The sequence below is a fragment of the Typopeltis vanoorti genome, chromosome 8 (genome assembly GCF_054136105.1).
Source record: "Typopeltis vanoorti isolate ZY-2024b chromosome 8, IOZ_Tvanoo_1.0, whole genome shotgun sequence".
NCBI lineage: Eukaryota > Metazoa > Arthropoda > Arachnida > Uropygi > Thelyphonidae > Typopeltis > Typopeltis vanoorti.
The window spans coordinates 78,804,590-78,817,406 of NC_143556.1; the positions used below are offsets into that span (position 1 = coordinate 78,804,590).

The 12,817-nt window shown below is 33.9% G+C and overlaps 1 protein-coding gene across 1 annotated transcript in view; it reads left to right on the plus strand.

The window, feature by feature from the left end:
• Positions 1 to 12,521, plus strand: part of LOC150104147 (protein Fe65 homolog) — a 554,216-nt gene extending 541,695 nt beyond the window's left edge. The window contains exons 17-18 of the mRNA XM_090396406.1: positions 5,980 to 6,054; positions 10,585 to 12,521. Coding sequence (XP_090252532.1) covers positions 5,980 to 6,054; positions 10,585 to 10,656 — 147 coding nt within the window. The 3' untranslated portion in view covers positions 10,657 to 12,521. The remainder of the gene's footprint in view (positions 1 to 5,979; positions 6,055 to 10,584) is intronic.
• Positions 12,522 to 12,817: the final 296 nt, after the last annotated feature.

Here is a 12,817-nt window from a genome sequence, read left to right on the forward strand (position 1 = left end):
ATGAGCCTTGCACCTGCCTTGTTGCATCTAAATTTAGACACCTGTTTTCCATGAGGAGTTTCTAGAAACAAGTACCTAAGACATATAAGTATCTGAAATGCTGATTGTGGAGAGAGGGTGGTTGAAGAAATGCAAGTTTACTTGATAGGCAGAAAAGATATTTTATAGCAGAGATTTTAGTTAACAAATTGGCTCTCCTATATTATTATGGAGGGGATTAGAGACAAAGAGGCTATTCCTGGAAGCTGTATGAGAATGGGTAGTGAACAAGAGAGAGCAAAGAATACGTTATTTACATGGGAGTGGTATGTGACTATGCACCGTTGGAGTACACAGTAAATGATAAGAATATGAATGACTGTAAGGTTTAATAAGATAGATATGCTGCTAGTTAGAGTGTAATAAGTGTACCATGAATATTTATTAGTATCTTTTTTTTTTCATTCTTCTATGTATTAATTAAATGGGGGGGGGGGGGCAATACTTGTTCTGCACACAAAGCTGGCTTGTCTTGGTTTACATTTAGAGGAATTTTTTCCTTCCATTCAAAATGTATTTGTCACAGAAATAAGCAATGTTTTCATAAGCAAATTTTATCTGTAAACTTAATAGAAATTATATGATTCATTGTAAGATTATTCTGTTTTTGAGCCAGTATTTCCAAAGCTTTTGTAGGCTTGAATAGAAAGTGTAAAATGCTTAAACTTTCACAAGTGAGACATGTTTTACATTTATTGACATTTCTTAAGTTATTTTATCTTGATGTATGTGCATTAAGTTAATAGATGGAACAAATGATTTGGCCATTTGTAAGTGTACATGTGTGTGTGTGTCAGTCTTCCATCATATGTATACACCTATAGCACTTTAGTATAGTGGACCATTCATAGGATAGTATGTGCCTTTATATATATGTATATATATATATATATATATATATATATTCTTTCTTTTAGTGTTGCACGGTGATCAGCATTCATTTTAGAAATTATGGACTTTACAACCATGTTATAAATAACTCTTTTAATATCCTGACATTTTGGTCTTCATATTAAGATCATTGTCTGGAGCATATACAAATATACAGGACAAGCCAAGTTACATTACATACAGTAAGCTAGAGAAATAATGAATTGATCAAAAGTTATTTTTACTGGCATGACCTCTAGTGAAAAAATAATAAAATAAAATAAATAATTATTTATAAACCACATCAAGCTAAATTCTATTTCTGATAACATTAATAAACATTTTTTCTTACAGATAGTTTTTTTTTAAATTTTGTATAGGCAGCATCCATACTTAAAACTTCACGGGCTGCCACTGGTCCTGTTTATAGTTGCTCTTAGAGAGGAAAGTACCGTGGGTCAAATATATGCCTTCCATATGTTTGGGATTTTTTAGACCATCATTATTATTCAGATTGGGGTGGTTGGTAATAATTTCACAGGCTTCCTTAAATTTGCGTTCATACCATGTTTTGGTGTGATGGAGACAACTAGTGCTTTTCCATTCAATTCTATGTAAGGTGTTCAGGGCATGATCAGAAAGGCCAGCTTCACCATAATTATTATATTTAATGTGTCGTTTATGTTCTTTTTGTTTGATAGGAATTGTGTGTCTCCTGTTTCTCCTATATATGGTAGGTTACAGGTGCAATAAATACGGTATTCTTCAGGGTGGGACAGCGGAGGGAGTGGGTCTTTGGATGAGTTGAGTAAGCTTTTTAATTTTCCAGGAGGTTTAAAGGTAGCTTTGAGGTTGTATTTTTGTAGTATTCTGTTTATTTTATCTGATATCCCTTTAATGTAAGGAATTTAATGTTATAGTTTTATTGTAGTCTGGTTTGTCTTTGTATTTTAATGAGGTCTTGTAGAGAATTTTGTTAATAGTATTTTGACTGTACCCATTTTTTTGAAAAGTATTGCTGATAACTTTAAATTCATCTTTCAGTGCCTACTCACGAGCAGATCTTCAGAACCCTGTTTTTTAGAGTATTAATGACACCTAGTTTTTGTGTTGGGTGGTGGTAGGAGTTTATGTGTATATATTGGCCAGTATGTGTTGGTTTCCGGTAAACAGTGAAGGAAAGATTGCCAGAAGGAAGACGTGTGACAAGTGTATCTAGAAACGGAAGTTTGTTCTGTTTCTAGATACACTTGTGAAGTGTATGCGTTTCTGTTGTTTGGTTAGGTGGCTAAGGAATGTGTCTGGAGGCTATGGGACCAGATCGCGAAAACATCAATGTATCTAAGCCAGACTTTGGGTTTTTAAAGGAAAGGAACCTAAAGCAAGTTGCTCAAAATGGTCTATATAAAAGTTAGCAATGGGGGGTGGGGGGGTAATGGCGAGTCCATGGCTATGCCTTCTTTTTGTAGGTAGAAAGCATTTTGCCATACAAAATAACTAGAACGCAATACATGTGCAAAGAGCACCGTAATATCTGGAGGGAATTTTTTCTGAATTCCCTCCAGATATTACAGTGATAAAATTTTAAAGAAGGATTGTGTCATTGATTGGGACATTCGTAAAGAGGGCAGAGACGTCAAAACTGACTAATAAATCATCTTTTCCTAATGTAACATCTTTGATGATGTTTATGGAGTGTTGTGTGTTTTTGATATAGGAGGGGGAATGACCTACCAACTCCTTGAGTGTTGCCACTAATTTTTTGGCTAAGTGATAATTCGGGCTATCTATCCCTTCAACTATAGGCTGGAGTGGTGTGTTTTCTTTATGAATTTTCGGTAGCCCGTAAATTCCTGGGGAACGAGTGTAGTGCAGAAATAGTTTTTTGGCCATATCTTCGGGCCATGTGGTAATTGACTTAAGTAGTTTCTCTGTTTTCTTTTTTATTCTATTGTTAGGGTTGTAGTTAACGAGTTAGTATGTGTTATTGTCCGATACTAGTAGATTCATTTTTTCTACATAAGTGGTTCTGTTTAAAATAACGGTGGCACTTTCTTTATTGGATCTATTTATCACAATCTTTAAAAATTTATTACAATGTTTGGATTTGACTTTAATGATTTCACCACTGTTAGTTCGTGTTTTGTTAAATTGCTTGTTATTGTTTTGTTATAATTTAAAATGTTGGCGGTTTCTAGATGTATTTTGTCTGCTATGTTATTTGGGATGAATCTTAAGCCTTTTTCTATGTTACAAATAAATTCATGTTTATCGACTTAGGTACTACGGCAAAATTTAGACCTTCATTTAGTAACGTGAGTTCGTCTTTGTTTAAAATGTGGTTGGATAGGTTAATTACATCACTGTTACCTGGGCGATTTGTGGCTCCTGTTGTTTCTTGCTTCTGGTTGGTTGTTATTGTTCACTGTGGAGAAATTTGAATATAGCGGCTGGTTTTGTCGATCTTTTAGTCTTTGAAATTTGGAAATTAGTTTTTTCTTTCTTCATTTGTAGGAAAACTTCATTTGTTTGTCATTTTGTCTGTAATCTTTTTTAGGATCATCCAGATATCTGTGTTTAAGTGGCTTGAAAGTTCCAATTTTTCTTTTTGTAGCTGGTTTTGAGTAACGGCTAAGTTCTTTCTGTTAGCTTGGATCTGTTCTCTTAGTAGCGCTTTCTCCATGCGGTAGTATATTCATTGTGCCTTTGTTGAGGTGAATTTTCTCTTTAGTTTGATGCAATTCGGAATAATGTTGCTGTCTTTACAACCCTACCAATAGAATAAAAAAGAAAATAGAGAAACTACTTAAGTCAATTACCACATGGCCCGAAGATACGGTCAAAAAACTATTTCCGCAATACGCTCGTTCCCCAGGAATTTACGGGCTACCGAAAATTCATAAAGAAAACACACCACTTCAACCTATAGTTGAAGAGATAGATAACCCGAATTATCACTTAGCCAAAAAATTAGCGGCAACACTCAAGGAGTTGGTAGGTCATTCCCCCCTCCTATATCAAAAATACACAACACTTCATAAACATTATCAAAAACATATTTTTGATGATGTTTATGAAAAAGAAAGATTAGTAGATCATTAGAAAAAGATGATTTATTAGACAGTTTTGACTTCTCTGCCCTCTTTACGAATGTCCCAATCAATGACACAATCCTTCTTTTACGGAACAAATTCCCTCCAGATATCATGCCACTCTTTGCACATGTATTGCGTTCTGGTTATTTAATGCTGTCTACCTACAAAAAGAAGGCACACCCATGGGCTCGCCATTATCCCCCGCCCCCATTGCTAACTTTTATATAGAACATTTTGAGCAACTTGCTTTTGGTTCCTCTCCTTTAAAACCCAAAGTCTTGCTTAGATAAATTGACGATACATTCCTTAGCCACCTAAACAAACAACACAAACACATACACTTCACAATTGAGATTGAAAAACAGAACACACTTCTGTTTCTAGATTCACTTGTCACACGTCTTCCTTCTGGCAATCTTTCCTTCACTGTTTTACCGGAAACCGACACATACTGGCCAATATATACACATAAACTCCTATCACCACCCAACACAAAAACTAGGTGTCATTAATACTCTGAAAAACAGGGCTCTGAAGATGTGCTTGTGATTAGGCACTGAAAGATGAATTTACAGTTATCAGCAATACTTTTCAAAAAAAATGGGTACAGCCAAAACACTATTAACAAAATTCTCTACAAGACCTCAATAAAAAACAAAGACAAACCAGACTACAATAAAACTATAACCGTTCCTTACATTAAAGGGACATCAGATAAAATAAAGAATACTACAAAAATACAACCTCAAAGCCACCTTTAAACCTCCTGCAAAATTGAAAAACTTACTCAACTCATCCAATGACCTACTCCCTCCGCTGGCCCACCCTGGAATATACCGTATTTATTGCACCTGTAACATACCATATATAGGAGAAACAGGATGCACAATTCCTATCAGACAAAAAGAACATAAACGACATATAAAATATAATAATTATGGTGAAGCTGGGCTTTTGGATCATGCCCTGAACACTTTACATAGAATTGACTGGAAAAGCACTAGTTGTCTACATCACCAAAACATGGTATGAATGCAAATTTAAGGAAGCCTGTGAGATTATTACCAATCACCCCAATCTGAACAATAATGATGGTCTAAAAATCCCAAACATATAGAAGGCATATGTTCGACCCACAGAACCTTCCTCTCTAAGAGCAACTATAAACAGAACTGTAGAAAATCCAGGATCCTAAATCAAAAATAACAATTGTAATGCTAAAAATAGGACATCATTATTACTGAAAAAAAAACTATCTGTAAGAAAGCATGTTTATTCATGTTATCATAAATAGAATTTAGCTTGATGTATATAAATAATTATTTATTTTATTATTATTATTTTTTTTTTACTAGAGGTCATGCCAGTAGAATAACTTGTGATCAATTCATTGTTTCTCTAGCTTACTGTATGTAATGTAACTTAGCTTGTCCTGTATATTTGTATATGCTATATGCTCCAGATGATGATCTTAATATGAAGATCAAAACATCGGGATATTAAAAGAGTTATTTATAACACAGTTGTAAAGGAAAATGAATATATATATATATAATTATTAGAAAATTCAGTATGACATGTTTTCTTCATATATGATTATTCTTCACGAGTTGCTTGATGTGTCATTTCTAATTCTAGTGGTTCTCTTTCATGAATCTTCACTTGTTATTATTGTCAAGTCAAAATCAGCATTTAGTCAGTAGATGACTTTAATCTCACATTGTAAAATCACTGCCCTGCTTATTTCAAGGTGATTTAAAAATTTCAGGTTTGGTCTCCAGAGTAGGGCTGAATTAAACCCTTATCCATCCATATCCTTTCTTGGGTGAAAATCACATAATTTATGTGCATAATTATTTGCTTTCAAGTATATAGTCATTCATTGTTATCTCAAGAAAAACACTGAATATCTGTTAATAAAGTGTTGCATATATATATCACCATAATTGAAAAAGGGATTATATTTTGTCAACAGCTACGATATCAAAAGTGTTTGGATGCCCATCGACAGTTTTTGGACAGAAAGATTGCTGAAACACCTGAAAATAAAGTAAGAAATATATTTTATATTTATTTCCATTTCTTAAGAATACATTAAGCTACTTGAACTTGTTAAAATGTTCGTTTGTATTATTTAATTTGAGGTACAAATATCTAAGACTAATTTTTTTTTATATTGATAATGTATCACAAGCATAATACACTAACAGAATACAAAACAAATAACACTATAGAAAGATAAAAATTATATAAAAGAGATATTTCATTTTTCACTATGATGAACATTATTTAAACAAAGAAAAAATAGCCAGACTTCAAGATTTTATGAATTTCTCAGAAAATTCAGAGTTACATTTTTCAGTTTATTTTGTATAATCTCAGAAAGAAATAGGTTTAAACATGATGTTGTATACTCAACAAGAAATTATATTATTGTTTTACCTTATTACTTACTTTCTGAGTCCGGAACACCAATCATATCCTCTCCATCCAAAAAACAGCCGCTTGGATCGCCTTGTCATTGCCCGTCAGAATGTCATCCGTGGAGCACACGTCGATTAGATCTGTGCAACATAAAAGATGTTCATCAATTTGGATGTCTCTGCAGTCACAGCTGTCATCATCTGCAGCAGGAGTGGGGTGATGGAAGTAGTGTCAAATAGCAGCAAAGGATAGGAAATACCAGAAATTCAGAAAGGTGTTACTGTTTGAAATTTTAAATAAGCTTGATGTTAATAAGACTGTGGGACCAAATGAAATATCACCACCTATTAAGGGAATGTAAAGGATCTGACAAAGCACTTGACATGGTTGTTTACTGAGTCTGTCAGCATTACTGGTGCCACTGCATAAGGTAAAATCCAAGTCCGTGGGTGAAAGTTTTTGAGACAATGAGAAAATAAAAATCTTTCTATTTTTCTGGAAAGCATTGGGTTTGTTAATGGGGGAGGGTGAAGTTGCTTCAGTAACATGGCTACATTTTATAATAGAGTAATAAATGTATTGAACAGAGGTGAAGCTTATATAGATATTTCCTATATTTTGCAAAAGGAATTAATTGAAATATCATGTGCTCTTCATTAGAATACCACATTATAAACTACTATTGAAATTGAGTAGGGTAGAGAGGATAGTTAGTCAGTCTGGTTACAAGAATGACTGGCCAACAGGAGCCAGAGAGTAGTACATGAGGTGCAATCTTGAAAGGGAAAGGTAACAAGCAGAATTCTTTTCTGGAGCTGCTATTGTTTAATCTGTTTATTGATGTTGGAGTTCAGAGTTTGAGAGAAAATTTGTTTGCTGATGCTACTAAATTGGGAAGAGTTAGTTCAGAGAGCTCTGTTGATGTTTTAACAAACTTGCTTACCTTACTCTCCTGCTCTTCCATAACACCTCTTGCTTCCTCAGGTCTTATATTCACTTCAGTCATTCTCTCTTGCAGCAACAGTTTCTCCAACTGACTCGCATTCAAATGTAGCCCATCTCTTTTATACAGCTCTATCTGTCCCTTAAACTCATCCCACACATTGAAAAAATGAACTCCTTTCTCCTCACACAACTCTTCTAACCATTTATAATCTTCACTCGCCTTCTCAACTCATCATGATCATACCTGAGCAACACACTGACTACCTTACCTACCATACTGTTATCTTTCGCTCTTCTTAACAGCCTCATGAAAACCTTCCTTACATTCTTCTTGTTACCAGTCAGATCATTCATGTCAACTACCACTACCAACTCTTTTTGCTTGTATACTCCTCTTATCCAATGCTTCAACCACCCCCTGCTCATTCTACCTCCCAGAAAACAGACCTTGTGCTCCTTTTCATTCACCTCATCGAACCTCCGTACATTGCCACTCTCAAATCATTCAATATTTCTTTCAAATCTTTCATCACATTCTTCCTCACGTTCCCATGCAAATCCATAATTCTCAGTTCATTCCTCATACATTTAATCTCTTGCATTATCTTTGCCAACTCTGCTTTCATATCTTCAATTTGTTTTTCAGTGCCATTTACACAAATCAATAACACTTCTTATTTTCACTACCTTGCATGTCTGCTGTCTTACTGCTGACTTGCCCCCGATTCTCTTACCAACCCAATCTGAACACGCTGTCTTACCATTCTTATGAATGATATGTTAGTGGAAATGTGTGAAGAGAAAGGATTGCATTGTTAATGTGTGGAATGAGTTTTACAGATGAATTGAAGTGTATAAGAATGATGGACTACATTTGAATTGTTTTTGTATGAGTCACTTGGAGTGACTGTTACTGGAAGGAGCAGTAATGAATGCAGAGAATGAATTTGAGCAAGTAAAAAGCAATGTGAAAGAGCAGGAGAGTAAGGAAAGAGAGATTGAGGTGGTGCTTATGAATGGAGAGGTGGGTAGCATCAGTGTAAAGAATGAGAGAACAAGTGTGCAAGACAACCAGAGAAACAGGGAGACTCAGGAATAGCGGAAACACAAAATGAGAAAGGTCGATACTCATAGTGGAAGTTAATGTGTGTGTGTGTGTGTGTGTGTGTGTGTGTGTGGACAAGAAGGGAATGGGATGGCCTGGGATGTAGGGAGAACAGTTGGATTTGAAGAAGGTTCTGGGATGGGTAAGGAGAAAAAGAAATGGCTCAAGGAAGGTATGGAGAATAGTTGGCAGCAGTTAAATTTGTTATAATCTGGGAATGAGCTGCTATGTTTGTATATCAATACTAGAAGTATCAGAAACAAGGGAAATGAAATGGTTACATTGATTGAGTTCTTTCACCTCAAAAATTGTTGGAATAAGTGAGACATGGTTGGATAAGAATGACATCCCGACAGGAATAGAGATGGAAGGTATGATGTTTTTTGTGAAGAAAGAAAGGATAAAAAGAGAAGTGGAGTGCTATCGATGGTGGAAAAAGAGTTACATCCATACGATAGTGACAAAATAGTGGCAGTGGTTTTGAGTCAGAATGGTAGTGAAATAGATGTGAATAGAATGGGAATGAAATACATAGTGAGATGTTGCTATGGACCTGGTAATGTGGAGGGTGGTGACCATGAAAGGTATAAGCAAATAGAGAAAGGTTGATCGTTATGGGTGATTTTAATTAGCAATCATCCCAATCTATATAATTGGGATGATGAGATAGCAACTGAACGTAAAGAAAGAAAATGAATTTCTTGAGTTTGAGGGATAACTACTTCAGAGAGTATGTAATAGAGGGAATGCAAGGATTGGAGGTCTTGGATTTGATCATCTACTCAGAGGATGTCATTATAAACAAGGTGTCCAATATCACTCTAGTTGGTAAGAGTGACCATGAAGTGATTACCTGGCTGGTTGCTTTCTGTGAGGAAAGGGTATATGTGGAACTACCAGCTTTACCCCCAATTCTCTCATGAGCTACCAGCTACAAAGCCTGTAGCTCAGGAGACATCTTGTAGCTGCAGCATTGAATGAGGAGTTGGGTGGAAAGGAGATCACTGCTGTTTGTGTGATATTCATGAACTATCTAGTAGAAGCAATGTCTAAATGTATTCCAAGGGTCGTAAGGTTAAATAAGGTAGGTGTGAAATGGATGAATTTCACACCTTGATCCATCACATCGTTTTAAAAAAAAGAACTGGGAAGTTCTCTTTTTAAAACGCTCAAACCATCCTTTACTAGCTTTAAAATCATTACTGTCAGCACTAGATCCTGGGATTGAATGCTTAAGGTCACTACGTAGTTGCTTAGCTTTTTCGCAAATTATTGCCTCCAAAATACTGTCGCCTGCCATTTGTTTATTGTTAATCCACACTAACAAAAGCTTCTTCATTTCCTCAACAGCCTAAGATCTTTTGGGTTACAAAGTTTTCACTCCTTTTGCCACATCAGCCTTTTTAATCACATCTCAGTCTTTAATAATAGTACAGATTGGTGATTTTTTATGTTATAATCTTTAGAAAGTTCAGAAATACGAGTTCCATTTTCCCATTTAGCTATAAGTTCTTTCTTGAGTTCAATAGTTGTTTTGAGTGCTCTCTTTTTCTGTTTATTTTCATCACTGCACTTTTTAAGAGCCATATTAACTAATTATTAAATAAACACCACAACACAACTGAAAAAAAAAAACACTTTGAATTAGAGAGTAAATTTATGAAAATTATAATACACATGAAAGAGTGGATTCACAGCTCTTGAATAGAACCAAATGGACTGACACAACCAATCAACAACTGTGGAGATAATGCCAGCTCACATGAGCGTTGGTGTGTTCATAAAACGAACAGCGTTCACCATTCGGTACCATTATTTTTCAATGGAAAAGTTCGTAAAATGATTTGTTCGTAATTGGAGGTTTTCATATAAGGAGGTTTTACTGTATTTGTTTTGTAATGGTATTTAAATATTACATAATATATGCTTTAATTAAGCACTCTTCAAGATTTAAATTTATAAAAATTAAATTTTATTGAGTCTTGGAACTTTCAGCTTTACACTTTATGCAGAAAGCTTGACTTTCTATTGAAATATATGTAATTATATGAGAATGTTATCACTTCTCTATACTAAGTGTAAACAGAAACAGTTTCTCCCTTGTAGGGTATAGCAACAACGATACGAAGCATGCTGGGCAGTTTGACCACCCGTCTCTCGAAGAATGCAGAATCATGAAGCTTGCTTGTTGAGACAGCTCTTCTAGCAATGTTATCCAGCCAGGACTATATATATAATATATATATTTTATTTTTATTTTATTATTTTTTTTTTTTATTATTTTGACAAATAGTGTTGCATTTCTTTCCCTGTACAGTGCTGTAGTTAATTGTAGTATTTTTACCAAGTAACTAGAGATTCCCTCCCCCCTGTTGACAGACTTATGAATGGGCAGCTTGTGTCAGTGCCACTAGTTTGAATGTAGTTGAGTTTGTTGTGATTCATCACCGAAAGTGATGTCTCAAAAGAGGTTGTTACTGGGTCTTCTGTAAATATATCAATAATGTATTTTGAGATTGAAAAACCAAAATAGAGAAGCCATTAAGACTTGTGGTAAGCTAAAAGCTGTGTTAATGAATCATGATTTGTGTAGTATATATATCATTTAAAATTAAATATAGTTTTCTCACTTATTCTGATGACATTGCGCATTACATAATTACATGTCATTCAGGAAGAAATGATGAAGAAATATGTATAGATAAATATTGATGTTATTTACAAAAAAAAAAGGGAAAAAAAAGAAAAGAAAACAACTTACAATTATATAAGTGCAATATCCTGATCTAGGACATCCTATGAACTGCCATTTCTGTAGATTATACCAGTATATTTAAAATGTTTTTTTTTTTTTTTTTTGTGAATTTTGTAATAAAATTAGTTTTTAATATTTAATATCCAACAGTCAGAAATACTGAAGAATAACTGATAAAATTTGTAATCTTAGAAATAAGATGATTAGCAGCTAGCTTTGTGATGTTTAGAAGACTGTCCCTACCAGATTAACTGGGCTTCAAATCTAAGTAAATATACTATAGTTTGTAAACAAAGTGTCTTAAATTTTCAGAGACTAATATTTATTTTATGTAAATGAATATTTATATGAAAGTATATACAAAAAAAAAAATTAGGTAGAGTTCATATAATTCACATAGTTTCAAGCTACTTTCTTATTCTGTCACTGCTGTTGCAACTAGAATTAAGAGTGCAGTTGAATATATTTTTTGTATTATGACATATTAAATTTTTATGCTCTTGTTACTTTATTTTGCTTATCACTGAATTTTTATGACACTGAAGTTATTACGATGGATCTTTAAAAGATGCCTGTGTGAAAAACAGTATATACTTATGCATCATATGAATGAATTAGAATGCAAGTTAAGTAATTCTTGTCATAATATATACAGAATATGTTATTTTCTATTTACAGCTGAATTCTATCTTACATTTTGACCTTATCATGCAGAAAAATTACGGGTACAGTTTTATAGTGTCAGCATGTATAGAAACACCATGTACTTATTTTCCACTGCCATGTTAGTGATACGTACAAAATACTTTACATCTCTTACTCCCTGGTTTATTGAAATATGAAATTTCATTGCTTTTTGTGAAATAGTCAATATCTTTTTTTATATATCTTAACTTTTGAGACCATCTTCAAAATTTCTTTAAGCACTGTTTCGTGTATACTTCATTCATAATGCAGCATAATTAATTTAGTAATTTAAAATTATGCACAGAATTTTTTTTTTTTTTTAATTTTTCACTTCATGTACTGAAGGAATTCAGAAGCCTTGTGAGTGTTATTTAATGTCTTAAGGGAAATAATTCAGAGATAAGACTGTTTGTATATAAATTATTTTCAATTTGGGGAAAAATGTATTTATTAATAAGAAATGTTTACCTACTTATCAAACCAGTGTATATCACTGTAGCTAATTATATTGTTGATGTGCACTCTGTCCTCTTTCCCTCTTAAAATTCAGATCTTATTCTTAGATGCCAAATGTTTGTTTTGTATCTATATGTGTTATATATATATATATATATATATATATTAGGATAACCAAGCAATTTTATATGCTTGGTTATTTTAGCTCCTAATCCCAAGTGTGCAAACAATTAAGTTTGCGCCTGAAACAAAGTTCAAGTCTAAAGATGGTACAACACCAGGGCAGCTCATTGTAAAGGTGGTTAAAGCTTTGATCACTATTCTTAGTATTTTCCCATAATGTAAAGCACATCTCACTAGAAGATGTATACTGCAATGCATTATGGGTGGGGTCACTACCCAGACCGGTTTCGACCTTTTTTGAGGTCTCCTCAGTGAGTA